The sequence below is a fragment of the Pistacia vera genome, unplaced genomic scaffold (genome assembly GCF_008641045.1).
Source record: "Pistacia vera cultivar Batoury unplaced genomic scaffold, PisVer_v2 Contig1314, whole genome shotgun sequence".
NCBI lineage: Eukaryota > Viridiplantae > Streptophyta > Magnoliopsida > Sapindales > Anacardiaceae > Pistacia > Pistacia vera.
In genome coordinates, this window is record NW_022195374.1 from 125,694 (window position 1) to 142,185 (window position 16,492).

General features: G+C 37.3%; 1 protein-coding gene across 2 annotated transcripts; it reads right to left on the reverse strand.

Annotated features, from left to right (window-relative positions):
* Nucleotides 1–1,076: 1,076 nt before the first annotated feature.
* On the reverse strand, nt 1,077–14,034 carry LOC116122089 (oxysterol-binding protein-related protein 1D-like). Of its 2 annotated transcripts, none has more exons than XM_031408005.1 (8): nt 13,212–14,034; nt 11,929–12,285; nt 10,746–10,833; nt 10,180–10,649; nt 9,155–9,310; nt 8,692–9,000; nt 1,669–2,013; nt 1,077–1,423 (listed from the first exon to the last, which is right to left on the reverse strand). In XM_031408005.1, the coding sequence occupies exons 1-8, from the start codon at nt 13,725–13,727 to the stop codon at nt 1,250–1,252; spliced, it is 2,415 nt and encodes an 804-aa protein (XP_031263865.1). In that variant the 5' UTR covers nt 13,728–14,034; the 3' UTR covers nt 1,077–1,249. The 2 variants fall into 2 exon arrangements, with proteins under 2 accessions (XP_031263865.1, XP_031263866.1); XM_031408006.1 differs by lacking the exons at nt 8,692–9,000; nt 9,155–9,310; nt 10,180–10,649; ... (1 more) ...; nt 11,929–12,285; nt 13,212–14,034 and adding exons at nt 2,452–2,760; nt 2,915–3,070; nt 3,940–4,409; ... (1 more) ...; nt 5,689–6,045; nt 6,972–7,828.
* Nucleotides 14,035–16,492: the final 2,458 nt, after the last annotated feature.

A 16,492-nucleotide genomic window follows, 5' to 3' on the forward strand; every position in this document is an offset into this window, starting at 1 on the left:
TTATTCATTAATCCTAATTAACCCCTAATCATATTTAATTAAGCTTAATAAAAAATAAGGCTATTTAGTTAACATTTACAAACTACATAGTCTTTTAATTAAATTTTAACTCCAAATGTCTTTTTAATAAACTCCCATTTGATTAAGAGCCTACACATCCTGAAAATAAATATCAGAAATACTAAACATTGATAGCAACTATATAAGCAATGTTTTAAAATCCAACCTGGGGTGAAACCCGATAAAGTTGTCAGGTCCTGGGTTGACCGGTGGTCAAACCAGCTGACAAAATTTTTTAAAATTTAGCAAATACACCTCTAAATCGTTAAGTCCTTATAGGTTTGAAATTTTGCAAACACACCCAAAATACAAATCGGCCGACGACTGGTTGGCAGTAGTGACACCCCAAATGGAACCCCAATCGTCCCTTAAGCCCATTCCCCTAAAATTCTACCCAAGATATGGCTGATATCAATTCAATTTCAACCAAATGTCACCGAAATCGACATCGGCATTCCAAATCAGATCTCACCAACGCCAACATCAACAACCCTCCTTATCACCCCGAAACTACTCCTCTCTTCCTCCCGACCAAAACCCACCTCACCCCACCCTTGTTCGCCTCGCCAATCGCCGGAAAAAGCCGATTGTTGCAACTACCATTTTTTTCGATTTCAGATCGATTTACTCATCGAAAATCAACTTCATCGCCACCATTGCACTCACCGGCACTTTCTCTTCAAAAGCCCCAACATCCCGACCTTAAATTATTCGCCGATCATCATCCCAAATTCTAAGGTTTTGGATGAATAGGAAAAATGTAAACCCGACCCGGTAAAGCTTCCGGGTCTCGGTTAAACCGGCCAGGCCGGGCTGGGTTTTAAAACATTGCATATAAGTACACATATATCTCAATTCTACTGCGGGGTTTTAAAATCAAAACAAAGTTAAATTTCAGGTTAGTTATGGGCATAAACAAAAACCCCACCTGTGATCAAAGATTCAAAATTATTAAGGTCGGTATCGCGGACGCTGCTAGTGAGGGAATGGTTGATGACAAGAAGATCAAGAAAAAAGAGAAATACACCTCAAGGAAGCTCCTTTATAACTTAACAAAAGCTACATCTAAACTCACATTTTGATTTTTGAGTTGATATTAGTAGAAGAGACTGAAGGGAGGGCTAAGAAAAACAAAGGAAACAGAAAGACAGCAATTACTTAAAGAGCCCTGAGAGCCCAAAGACAGCCTCTACTCTTCCACCAGTATCGAAGGTGAATCGCTGCTCTGGCCAAATATATCAGGAATTCCATCCCAATTCTTCTTTTCTCTTTCTTCCCAGTACCCACCTTTGTAACGATAGCAACCATCTTCATCCTTCTGAAACCATCTTGGCTGCCATCCCCTCTCTTGCATCTTCCTTGCCTGTATCAAATGGTACACTAATTTTGCTCAAAAGATCGTTCAGAAAAGATTGCGGCGAAGAGTAAAAAGCTTAAAGTTTACACAGTTAAAAACAAAGAATTAAAAGTTAACAGAGGTAATAAAAGGGCAGTTATAAATCTCCAAGTATAACAGTATCTCTAGTCCAGACAAAATCACATATAACTTTGTAACTTCGTCAGACTCAATATCTATGTTAAGGACAAAAGAAGATCTTTAAGACATACCTGTCTCTGCAAATGTTCCAGCCTCAGCTTTTCAGCATTTGCCAACTCATATTCTCCATTCTCTAAGTGTCTCTGATCTGGCCTCAGCCTTGAATCAGTTGGAGGCAATTTATCCAATAAGCCAGGGGTCAGTTCATTCAAGGACATTGCAAACGGAGTGAGATTGTATCTTGTCTTGGTAACAGATTTGCCTCTTTCCCACAGCAACACAGCTTCAGTCATTGGATCATACCCCTTCGGTTTCGTAGTTGGATCTCCCAGCACATAGTACATAGCTTCATCCCACTTACCCACCAACATCGCCACCTTCTCTCCAGTTCTATTGTCTTGCACAAATCCGTGAACCTAGATTCATCATCAGAAAAACTTAATCAAATACTGAAAGGAATAACATAATTACCACTGTATGCAAATATACATGCTCATTTATAGTTTCAGTTTTGTCTCATCTCAAGAGTGGCCAATATGATAAGAGAAAAATGGAAATAACCCTCTTCATTTACAGGAAGTATACGATAGTTAAAATTTGATAAGAGAAAGTACTATACCAGGAAAAAAACCAATATGCCAACAAAATTTTAAGATGATAAAAAGAATGACGGCATCACGTGATAGATCATAAATCCTTTTTAATAGACAATCATCTAGAATTTATGACAAATTTAAGGTGCCAACAATACGTCTTTTTGTTGAGATAACGACAGAGAGGAAACAACAGTTGAGCTCTAACATCTTTATAAAAAAATGATAACTATTATGCACCAACAAAAGTAAAGAAATAACCTGATGGGGATTTCGGTCTATAATAGACTGTTCCTTGAACTTGAGTTTGCAGGAGTAGTTCCCACTGCCCTTAATACGCATGGTACCATAGTGATCACAATAAATTTTCCCAAGTATGATATTGTATATGGATGTGGTGACCTTGCTCCACTGGAAGGTCTCACCATCTTCAAACTGCAGGGTTAGGGCACCAACAGGGTCGAGCTGAATAGACCGCCCCCAAAATTTGCCTTTGAGATTAGAGTCTGCCCAGAATTTCCAGCCTCTTCCCTCACAGTGACAAGCAACAATCATCGGATGGTGACTCACCTGAAATTTAAGAAACTTGTTAGATATCCAGTAATCAACTGAAAAAGTGTCACTTCATGAACAAGAATGAGGCAACAAATGAGTGGCTTCAACTTTATCTTTCCGACATTGTTGGGTCAAAATTCAGAACACAGTGGAAGAGAGAAGCAAATACCTTTTCAGAAAAAAAGTGAAGTCCTTTATCTGGATAGTCAGCTTCATAGGTCTCCCCAAGAAGAGGATTGAAGGGTTTGCACTGCCGGCCTTCTGTTGATGCATAGCCAGATACAGCAAAAGCCGCAATGTTTAAAATTCTCATCAAGTCATTTCCCTGAACCGTGTAAACCACTCATGTCAGAACATGGAATATAGATCATTTCAACACTCAATTATAAATGCAACAAAGACGAAAATTTATTCCAGCAAATCTGGCTGGTCCCTCTCTTTTTTTTCTTATTAGAAAAAATGCTGGCAATATCTTCATGAAACTTATATAAACTGTCCAGATAGGCTTATTTTTCAAAAACAGAATGTATTGATAAGACTCATAACCCAACACCAGCCACTGGTAATGGCCTAATCTACCCACAGTCCACAAATGACTAGTTTTTATCACAATGCACAACCATATGAGCATGTAGGTGGTACATAAAGAAGCTCCAATTAGGTGGTGCCTAAAGAAGCTCCAAACTCTAGTGAAACAGACAATATGTTGAAGGCCGATTCCTTGATATAAGAAAAGAATGTTTGGAGCTGAACAGTAGATCACATAATAACATTTCTTTCTACCTTCTTATACATGGTTCACATGGACCACAAGTCCTTGGCCAGAGGACCAGGTGCCTCCTCCCGAAGGGGAGTTGAGGGATTCAAATCTTCAAGGACCCCATATCAGCAACTAAAAGTTGGAAACTAGCATGACCTGTGAACCAATGCTTAGGGAATAACTACTAGATCCATCCTCAAGACCCCATCAAGAAAGAAAAAAAAATAATAATAAATAAAAAATGTTACCATAAAAGAGTTTTACAAATGCCAAGTGAACAGTTAAAGGGGTCAATGATACAGCACTATGGAGGGCAGGTAACTAGTTCTTTCAGGACTCAAGCTTCCACATGAACTATCTGGAATAATATGTAATTAGCAGATCATGCTTTAAAACTGCTTTGCCACAAAAGAAAGCAAAGCTGAGGACCTGACCTGCTTTCCCCATTCCAACGCCAGATCAACCAAGTATGAATATTCCAAATCCTCAAAGCACTTCTGCAGTGAAGAAAGTGGTTCATTAAAATAAACAGGGAGACATACTCCAGATAAATCCTTTCCAATATTGTCCTTGATAATTGACCACAGGCCAACCGGCTTCTCTTTTTCCTTTGGTTCTGGCAAATTATCCCTTCTTTTAACATATGGATATTTTATTAGCCTGATTTCATTCTCAACACCTCGTAAACGATCAGAAATGAATAATTCTTTGTCATATATACAAGCATTTCCTGAAGCTTCCCTACTCCGATAAGAAGCACTTCTTAGAGCCTCTGAAGACAAAAAATCATTGGTATCAAAAAATGTTCCATCATCTTCATCTGTTTCAACATCTGCTCCATCACGACTTTCATTATCTGCTTCAGAATCAGTTCCACTGCCCTCAGACATGACAGAATAGAAATCTGCAACATGAAGATGATATGAAATCGAAATGAGGTAAAAAAATTATTCAGTTTAACAAATTCTTGTGACTGTAGAAGTTAAAAAGCATGGCTAACCACTATATCTTCTATTCCCTTGTCCACAGAAAGAATCACGTTCCTTTGTCTCATCCACTACAGTAGCTTCCAGCTCTATTTTCTCCGTCTGCAAAACAATTTTGAAAGGAGAAATTAGCCATAGTATTTAAATAGCAGTAAAAATAAAAAGTAAATTTGAGGAAAAATAATTGAGATAACACAGGCTCAAATACCAAAGAAGTATAGATTCATAAACCGATGAAAACTCAAGCACTAGAAGTATGCAGTTAAATAATGATGCAACATTTATGGCCAAACTCATTAAGTCACGTAATCAAAATCAAAATCATCACTCTTTAGATTTTTTGAAAGCATGGCAAAGTCATCACCAGTGTTCTGTATCCAAACAACATGACCAAGATGTAATAGGGGGGGCGGGGGGGGGGGGGGCCGGGAAGGTGCAAGGGGGGGTTTAAGCAACAACTTGAGTCCACACAAGAAGAACTTTATGTCAACAACATGGGGCCTGTTTCCATTTCCTCATCCACTCCAAGGTAGGACCATCAAGATTTTTGTTATATTTTCAGCTAAAATTCATATCCACCATCTAGCTCTCTTTCCTCCCTATACTATGCTACACTAACACAGGCCTACCATGCTTGCACCTGTGGTCTTTTCACCAGATAGTCTTGGCAGGTAATGACATCCTTCACACTGGCTTGGGTGGATTTTGATTCCTTTAGTTCTTGAAGCACTTAAACCAATAACATAACCATGCCAATCAAACAATTAATGTTAATTAATCAATACAAGACAAATAATGATGACTGAGCTCAGAATTCAATATTCACCATCAACAAAATGGATGAAAAAGAAAATTGGGACTTAACCAAGTGCTTGGTGCTATAACCTTGGTCTATGAAAAAGTTAAAAGAAAAATCTGAAAACAGAAACCATACAGGCTCTAGCTATATTTTAAGTAAGGAATCTCATAAAAATCAATGACGAACAAGCTACATTACAAACAGAAGTTCCATGTAAGAGAATAGTAAAACAGAAAAAAGTTCATCCAGTAATTAATGTCAGATGCTTATCTGTATCCTTCCAGATGATAGAATGAAAAAGAATAAAGTGTTGCTTGCATTCAGTATCCTTGGACAAATTGTTTTTAATCATTGAAGTATATGGCACTAATATTTGAAAATGGAAGAATGACATATACCTCTAGTTGCCTCAATGTCTCTAATAGCATCATATGTTTACGTTGAAGAGAATTTAGCTGGTTTTGCAGCACAGAGTGTTCAGAGAGCATAATAGACTCGCAGTCTTTAATAGCTGCCTCGCCAACGCCTTCTTGCAATAATCGTAGCCGTAGTTTCTCAGTTGAAACAACAATATCTTCAGACAGTGAAAAATCAACGCTTGTCAACCCTCTAGGGAAAAGATCTTTAGCAGCCTGCAGTGCCTCAATCCACAGAGCTCTGTCCTCTCTAGATATACAACGCAAGTGAAGTGTCTTTGTTCCTGTGAATATGGTAAGCCTTTTGTCATCTGACTTGCTTGCACGGACTGAAGATACCTATGCACCATAATACTAAAGAATTAGCTGCTAATCAAAAAGAAGATGTTTAATGGAAACCAGTAGCAAATATTTACTGCACGGGAATTGAAAATATGACTGGTAATTCCATCATTATATATAACAAAATATGCTACCATGCTCTGTTTATGCCAGTCCTGCCAGAAGTTTAGCAAGAACAGAGGGACACCATTATTTCCCGAATTATCATTGGTCATCACAGAATGATTCCAGAAAAATTTAAATATTAATACAACTATCAATTGTTATGTCAGCCAGAAATCATTATAATTTGCAAAAAGAACAAAGTGAAGTTTGGTGCATTAGCATGACATAAATCTTCAGGGGGGCAAGATGAAACAGCCAAAACTATCTTTTACTTCACTTATTCAAATAATACAAGCATTTACCACTTTATGATTACTCTAGACCTCAAAATATCAATGAGAACAACATACTCAGAGACACATAATCAGGTCTAGACACTTGAATTTGTAGTGGTTTCTCTCCCTCTCCAACAATACCCAAATTCTTTAAACACAATCCGTTTGTAACACTTTAATAGGTAATATCTCATAAGTAGATTACCAAAGACAATCTTTCACACAACAAAACAAAAACATCCATATATCATCAGCAACATTTTAAATTAGATAAAGGATTCCACCCAATAATCTCCAGAACTTAACCGCATGCTAAGCCATTAACTTACACAACACATAAAGAAAATAAGCAAAGAGACAAAATAACCCAAACAAGTGGTGAAGAAAAAAGACGTATTAAAAAATATGCCACTCATTAGACACGCTCGATTTACTTAAAATAACATCAAAGACAATTAAAGTGTAAATATAACAATAACAAGTCAACGAAATAATAAAAATCTACGCTGCAAACCAAACAAACAAAAACAAGAGAAAAGAAACCTTCAAATGAATTTCACCGAATGGTTTGCACTGCCGAGCTGCCGAGCCCGGACGATAACAGTTCCAGTTAGCCTTTCTCAAAAACCTAACCGAATCTTCTCCGATCACTTTTACACTGTTGTCTCTAGCTGGACTCATCAAAATTTTATCCGGTCCATGAATCTTGTAATATGATAGCACTCCGTCTTCAAGCACGAACCATCTTGATCTCCATCCTTTACCGTAATTCACCCACTTGTACAAAATCCCTGCCACGCTGGCACTCACGCCTCCGCCATTTCCACTGTACAGTTTCGAGTCTCGAGATTCCGACACTAACTCAACAACAGCATTAGCCGCTGAAGATTTATCGGAATCTGTGCCAACTGAAGATACCTGAGTTGAAAAACTCGGTTTTACGGTCTTAACGGCAGCCGTTTCAAGCCCCAGCTGACAATGACTCGTCGATTTGGCAACCACCGGGTTGGACCGGTCCCGATCGATTGAAACGGGAGCAATGCAGCATAGAGGATTCATCTTAAGCACCAAAGCATTCACTATCAGATCAAAGATCGATCACATAAATTTATTGTTATTACTAGAAGCTGAGGATGAATACAGTGAGAGGAAGGAAAAGGGTCGGGTCGGGTCGGGAATGTGAGACCCGATCGGAGGTGGTGGTACAAGTGATGGAGAGTGAAACGAAACGGTTTCGTTTCGGAAATGACATAAAGATAAAAAAGTGAAATGGAGGAGGAGATCGATTCAAAGTGCGAGGCAGTTACGATTTATAAGTGTGGTGCAGTGCGCATACAGATCCATTGAAGGCAGTGGTCAGTAGAATTCAGTATAAAGTCAGTGTTGGCCTCCCATGTTAATAAATAACATCCAAGAAGCAAATTAAAACGATGAAAAATCAAGCAACTAGAAGTATGCAGTTAAATATGATGCAACATTTATGGCCAAACTCATTAAGTCACGTAATCAAAATCAAAATCATCATCTTTAGATTTTTTGAAAGCATGGCAAAGTATCACCAGTGTTCTGTATCAAACAACATGACAAGATGTAATAGGGGGGGCGGGGGGGGGGGCCGGAAGTGCAAGGGGTGGTTTAAGCAACAACTTGAGTCCACACAAGAAGAACTTTATGTCAAAAACATGGGGCCTGTTTCCATTTCCTCATCCACTCCAAGGTAGGACCATCAAGATTTTGTTATATTCAGCTAAATCAATCCACCATCTAGCTCTCTTTCCTCCCTATACTATGCTACAATAACACAGGCCTACCATGCTTGCACCTGTGGTCTTTTCACCAGATAGTCTTGGCAGGTAATGACATCCTTCACACTGGCTTGGGTGGATTTTGATTCCTTTAGTTCTTGAAGCACTTAAACCAATAACATAACCATGCCAATCAAACAATTAATGTTAATTAATCAATACAAGACAAAATGATGACTGAGCTCAGAATTCAATATTCACCATCAACAAAATGGATGAAAAAGAAATGGGACTTAAATATGCCAACAAAATTTTAAGATGATAAAAAGAATGAGGGCATCACGTGATAGATCATAAATCCTTTTTAATAGACAATCATCTAGAATTTATGACAAATTTAAGGTGCCAACAATATGTTTTTTTGTTGAGATAACGACAGAGAGGAAACAACAGTTGAGCTCTAACATCTTTATAAAAAAATGATAACTATTATGCACCAACAAAAGTAAAGAAATAACCTGATGGGGATTTCGGTCTATAATGGACTGTTCCTTGAACTTGAGTTTGCAGGAGTAGTTCCCACTGCCCTTAATACGCATGGTACCATAGTGATCACAATAAATTTTCCCAAGTATGATATTGTATATGGATGTGGTGACCTTGCTCCACTGGAAGGTCTCACCATCTTCAAACTGCAGGGTTAGGGCACCAACAGGGTCGAGCTGAATAGACCGCCCCCAAAATTTGCCTTTGAGATTAGAGTCTGCCCAGAATTTCCAGCCTCTTCCCTCACAGTGACAAGCAACAATCATCGGATGGTGACTCACCTGAAATTTAAGAAACTTGTTAGATATCCAGTAATCAACTGAAAAAGTGTCACTTCATGAACAAGAATGAGGCAACAAATGAGTGGCTTCAACTTTATCTTTCCGACATTGTTGGGTCAAAATTCAGAACACAGTGGAAGAGAGAAGCAAATACCTTTTCAGAAAAAAAGTGAAGTCCTTTATCTGGATAGTCAGCTTCATAGGTCTCCCCAAGAAGAGGATTGAAGGGTTTGCACTGCCGGCCTTCTGTTGATGCATAGCCAGATACAGCAAAAGCCGCAATGTTTAAAATTCTCATCAAGTCATTTCCCTGAACCGTGTAAACCACTCATGTCAGAACATGGAATATAGATCATTTCAACACTCAATTATAAATGCAACAAAGACGAAAATTTATTCCAGCAAATCTGGCTGGTCCCTCTCTTTTTTTTCTTATTAGAAAAAATGCTGGCAATATCTTCATGAAACTTATATAAACTGTCCAGATAGGCTTATTTTTCAAAAACAGAATGTATTGATAAGACTCATAACCCAACACCAGCCACTGGTAATGGCCTAATCTACCCACAGTCCACAAATGACTAGTTTTTATCACAATGCACAACCATATGAGCATGTAGGTGGTACATAAAGAAGCTCCAATTAGGTGGTGCCTAAAGAAGCTCCAAACTCTAGTGAAACAGACAATATGTTGAAGGCCGATTCCTTGATATAAGAAAAGAATGTTTGGAGCTGAACAGTAGATCACATAATAACATTTCTTTCTACCTTCTTATACATGGTTCACATGGACCACAAGTCCTTGGCCAGAGGACCAGGTGCCTCCTCCCGAAGGGGAGTTGAGGGATTCAAATCTTCAAGGACCCCATATCAGCAACTAAAAGTTGGAAACTAGCATGACCTGTGAACCAATGCTTAGGGAATAACTACTAGATCCATCCTCAAGACCCCATCAAGAAAGAAAAAAAAATAATAATAAATAAAAAATGTTACCATAAAAGAGTTTTACAAATGCCAAGTGAACAGTTAAAGGGGTCAATGATACAGCACTATGGAGGGCAGGTAACTAGTTCTTTCAGGACTCAAGCTTCCACATGAACTATCTGGAATAATATGTAATTAGCAGATCATGCTTTAAAACTGCTTTGCCACAAAAGAAAGCAAAGCTGAGGACCTGACCTGCTTTCCCCATTCCAACGCCAGATCAACCAAGTATGAATATTCCAAATCCTCAAAGCACTTCTGCAGTGAAGAAAGTGGTTCATTAAAATAAACAGGGAGACATACTCCAGATAAATCCTTTCCAATATTGTCCTTGATAATTGACCACAGGCCAACCGGCTTCTCTTTTTCCTTTGGTTCTGGCAAATTATCCCTTCTTTTAACATATGGATATTTTATTAGCCTGATTTCATTCTCAACACCTCGTAAACGATCAGAAATGAATAATTCTTTGTCATATATACAAGCATTTCCTGAAGCTTCCCTACTCCGATAAGAAGCACTTCTTAGAGCCTCTGAAGACAAAAAATCATTGGTATCAAAAAATGTTCCATCATCTTCATCTGTTTCAACATCTGCTCCATCACGACTTTCATTATCTGCTTCAGAATCAGTTCCACTGCCCTCAGACATGACAGAATAGAAATCTGCAACATGAAGATGATATGAAATCGAAATGAGGTAAAAAAATTATTCAGTTTAACAAATTCTTGTGACTGTAGAAGTTAAAAAGCATGGCTAACCACTATATCTTCTATTCCCTTGTCCACAGAAAGAATCACGTTCCTTTGTCTCATCCACTACAGTAGCTTCCAGCTCTATTTTCTCCGTCTGCAAAACAATTTTGAAAGGAGAAATTAGCCATAGTATTTAAATAGCAGTAAAAATAAAAAGTAAATTTGAGGAAAAATAATTGAGATAACACAGGCTCAAATACCAAAGAAGTATAGATTCATAAACCGATGAAAACTCAAGCACTAGAAGTATGCAGTTAAATAATGATGCAACATTTATGGCCAAACTCATTAAGTCACGTAATCAAAATCAAAATCATCACTCTTTAGATTTTTTGAAAGCATGGCAAAGTCATCACCAGTGTTCTGTATCCAAACAACATGACCAAGATGTAATAGGGGGGGCGGGGGGGGGGGGGGCCGGGAAGGTGCAAGGGGGGGTTTAAGCAACAACTTGAGTCCACACAAGAAGAACTTTATGTCAACAACATGGGGCCTGTTTCCATTTCCTCATCCACTCCAAGGTAGGACCATCAAGATTTTTGTTATATTTTCAGCTAAAATTCATATCCACCATCTAGCTCTCTTTCCTCCCTATACTATGCTACACTAACACAGGCCTACCATGCTTGCACCTGTGGTCTTTTCACCAGATAGTCTTGGCAGGTAATGACATCCTTCACACTGGCTTGGGTGGATTTTGATTCCTTTAGTTCTTGAAGCACTTAAACCAATAACATAACCATGCCAATCAAACAATTAATGTTAATTAATCAATACAAGACAAATAATGATGACTGAGCTCAGAATTCAATATTCACCATCAACAAAATGGATGAAAAAGAAAATTGGGACTTAACCAAGTGCTTGGTGCTATAACCTTGGTCTATGAAAAAGTTAAAAGAAAAATCTGAAAACAGAAACCATACAGGCTCTAGCTATATTTTAAGTAAGGAATCTCATAAAAATCAATGACGAACAAGCTACATTACAAACAGAAGTTCCATGTAAGAGAATAGTAAAACAGAAAAAAGTTCATCCAGTAATTAATGTCAGATGCTTATCTGTATCCTTCCAGATGATAGAATGAAAAAGAATAAAGTGTTGCTTGCATTCAGTATCCTTGGACAAATTGTTTTTAATCATTGAAGTATATGGCACTAATATTTGAAAATGGAAGAATGACATATACCTCTAGTTGCCTCAATGTCTCTAATAGCATCATATGTTTACGTTGAAGAGAATTTAGCTGGTTTTGCAGCACAGAGTGTTCAGAGAGCATAATAGACTCGCAGTCTTTAATAGCTGCCTCGCCAACGCCTTCTTGCAATAATCGTAGCCGTAGTTTCTCAGTTGAAACAACAATATCTTCAGACAGTGAAAAATCAACGCTTGTCAACCCTCTAGGGAAAAGATCTTTAGCAGCCTGCAGTGCCTCAATCCACAGAGCTCTGTCCTCTCTAGATATACAACGCAAGTGAAGTGTCTTTGTTCCTGTGAATATGGTAAGCCTTTTGTCATCTGACTTGCTTGCACGGACTGAAGATACCTATGCACCATAATACTAAAGAATTAGCTGCTAATCAAAAAGAAGATGTTTAATGGAAACCAGTAGCAAATATTTACTGCACGGGAATTGAAAATATGACTGGTAATTCCATCATTATATATAACAAAATATGCTACCATGCTCTGTTTATGCCAGTCCTGCCAGAAGTTTAGCAAGAACAGAGGGACACCATTATTTCCCGAATTATCATTGGTCATCACAGAATGATTCCAGAAAAATTTAAATATTAATACAACTATCAATTGTTATGTCAGCCAGAAATCATTATAATTTGCAAAAAGAACAAAGTGAAGTTTGGTGCATTAGCATGACATAAATCTTCAGGGGGGCAAGATGAAACAGCCAAAACTATCTTTTACTTCACTTATTCAAATAATACAAGCATTTACCACTTTATGATTACTCTAGACCTCAAAATATCAATGAGAACAACATACTCAGAGACACATAATCAGGTCTAGACACTTGAATTTGTAGTGGTTTCTCTCCCTCTCCAACAATACCCAAATTCTTTAAACACAATCCGTTTGTAACACTTTAATAGGTAATATCTCATAAGTAGATTACCAAAGACAATCTTTCACACAACAAAACAAAAACATCCATATATCATCAGCAACATTTTAAATTAGATAAAGGATTCCACCCAATAATCTCCAGAACTTAACCGCATGCTAAGCCATTAACTTACACAACACATAAAGAAAATAAGCAAAGAGACAAAATAACCCAAACAAGTGGTGAAGAAAAAAGACGTATTAAAAAATATGCCACTCATTAGACACGCTCGATTTACTTAAAATAACATCAAAGACAATTAAAGTGTAAATATAACAATAACAAGTCAACGAAATAATAAAAATCTACGCTGCAAACCAAACAAACAAAAACAAGAGAAAAGAAACCTTCAAATGAATTTCACCGAATGGTTTGCACTGCCGAGCTGCCGAGCCCGGACGATAACAGTTCCAGTTAGCCTTTCTCAAAAACCTAACCGAATCTTCTCCGATCACTTTTACACTGTTGTCTCTAGCTGGACTCATCAAAATTTTATCCGGTCCATGAATCTTGTAATATGATAGCACTCCGTCTTCAAGCACGAACCATCTTGATCTCCATCCTTTACCGTAATTCACCCACTTGTACAAAATCCCTGCCACGCTGGCACTCACGCCTCCGCCATTTCCACTGTACAGTTTCGAGTCTCGAGATTCCGACACTAACTCAACAACAGCATTAGCCGCTGAAGATTTATCGGAATCTGTGCCAACTGAAGATACCTGAGTTGAAAAACTCGGTTTTACGGTCTTAACGGCAGCCGTTTCAAGCCCCAGCTGACAATGACTCGTCGATTTGGCAACCACCGGGTTGGACCGGTCCCGATCGATTGAAACGGGAGCAATGCAGCATAGAGGATTCATCTTAAGCACCAAAGCATTCACTATCAGATCAAAGATCGATCACATAAATTTATTGTTATTACTAGAAGCTGAGGATGAATACAGTGAGAGGAAGGAAAAGGGTCGGGTCGGGTCGGGAATGTGAGACCCGATCGGAGGTGGTGGTACAAGTGATGGAGAGTGAAACGAAACGGTTTCGTTTCGGAAATGACATAAAGATAAAAAAGTGAAATGGAGGAGGAGATCGATTCAAAGTGCGAGGCAGTTACGATTTATAAGTGTGGTGCAGTGCGCATACAGATCCATTGAAGGCAGTGGTCAGTAGAATTCAGTATTAAGTCAGTGTTGGCCTCCCATGTTAATAAATAACATCCAAGAAGCAAATTTATATATAAAACTTTTTTTATTTTTTCCTATTTTTTAAATTAAGTACCGACTTTAAAATTTTATCAATGCTAATTTAATATGAAAATAATGAGATATTAATTAATTTGGAATTTGGGTATTTGGATATGGACCATATATGGTAGTGGCCAGTGGGGAGACAGTTAACGTGCGCATTAGTGCACAGGGCGTAATTGGGTTAGGAGAGGTGGGGAAGAGTGTGTCCGTTGGGTGAGGGGAAGGAAGCCTTTTCGGACGGTGGCCCTAGCTGTGATGGCTTAGTTTGAATGACGGTTTTACCCCTTGCTGTTGTTACTTTTGGTTATAATTGACTGATCCTGATGTTGATTGAGGGCGTTTGGGTCCTTTCATGAGTGAAAACCATTTGTAAACAAAAGGTTGTGATACCCCTTACAAGATATTCGAGATTGAATAAAGATAGATTGATAAAAACTTTTTATAAATATTAACTTGACAGTTTACAATTGATCCGTTCGTATTTGAGTAGATGAAATTTATTGTTAAACAGATGAAATATATTACGTTTGTAAGAAATAATTAATAAAAAGGATTTATGACTGTCGTATTAATGTTCAAGATTTGTGGGAGAGGAGTGGGAGTGAGGTGGCAAGCATATAGCTGCTTCTTCTTCCTGCCAAATATGCATCATGAACAATGCCCTCTGCCTCCTATTTAATCATTTATAAAAATAAAATAAAATAGAAAAACATTATAATCATATTATTTACAATTAATTTATTTTTAGTTTCTTGCTATTTAAATTATATTAAATCAAGAGTTTGCAACTATTGGCCGCTCATAGTGGCGCCACTGGTGCGGTTGATCTGCTGGGCTGACTACTACAGGCTTTTGCTAAACTTTTAAGTTTGCGTAACAGTGACCAAAATTAGAAACACATTAATTTGACTGAATTTATATTCTGACAATAAAAAGAAAGTAAACTCGACCAAACTATTAGGGTTTTAAAGAATGAATATTGATAAGTTTTGTGGTTATAAAATGTTAGATTTTAGTGATTAAAATTGATCAAAATTTAACTTAAAATGAACAGATGTCCAAACCCTAATCACTCGATTGACAGTGATCAACGAGGTCAGTAAGAGTAGGGTTTGAGGGATTTTAGTGAGTGATGATCGGAAAAAATAAATATGATAATGTAGGGTTACAACGATGTCAGAATCAGAGACGGAATATAAATTTATATAATAAAGTGACATTTTAAAAATTTATTAGTGAAAATTATCATTAAGTCATTATTTGAGTGGAAAAAAGTCGTTTACTCAGACAAGATTTTCATCTCTTCGTTTAACCCACCAACCGACCCAATTGATAAATTGGCATGCTATTCACTTGATGCGTGGGCTATAAAAATATTAAATTAATTAAGAAATTTTATTATTATGTAAAAAGCAGCATAATAATGTATTTATACAAGATAATGTTCGTCCAATGAGTAACATAATCATAGTTAATGTTATTTGGGTGGACGCGTGATTATCATGGAACATTATTGAAAATGTTGTTTAGCTAATGGAGCTACTGTGAACATCATGTCAAGTTGAATTATAAAATAACAATAATTGGAAGAAAGCAGACTTGTACAGTAATATGTGTTTCATTTGTAAGCAAGCATTTTATGAAGAAGAAGAAGAAGAAGATGGGTAAAAAAAAAAATGTTGTGAAAGAGGAACCACCGACTGGTTTTTTGCAAGCACAAGTGGCAACCACCTGTCACGTGCTTCACCAGAGTTAACGTGATGACACGTGCAATTATACAACAACCTACAGATTTTAATTATAAGAAATAATATTAATGGGTAGATTGCATGATTAGCTTTGGATTCTCAAGAGTCTTCATTTCATGTTTAGCCTGGATTCGGTTTATGCCCACTAGAGTTAGCCCAGTTCATTGTTGTAGGTTCAGACAGAAGCAGCTGGCCCATGCCCAATTGATTGAATTCATTTAACATTGTAAATGCACCACCTCTTTACAACTTTTTGGTTCACGTATAGCATGTGAATCCTTGAAAATTCTTATTGTATTTTAAATCAAAGCCAACGTGTTTTCATCGTGATAAATTGCCAAAAAGATGCAATAATGTGATAGAATAATTGTTTTTCTTTCCCTTTTAAAAAAAAAATAAATGAATAAAGATAAAAAAATAAAGTTGCACCAATTATTATATTGAAAATTCAACCATTGGACACATGACACACTCATTTATGCGTGGTAATATGCAAATTTATGAATGAGGAAATGATTCCCACCTGAGGTTTGTGAGATTCCACTGGACATCCTAATTATATTTATTCAAGATTTTCACCTTAATTTAACCAGTTACTTTATTTAACAATTAAAGAGTAAAAGCATCAAAGTAACT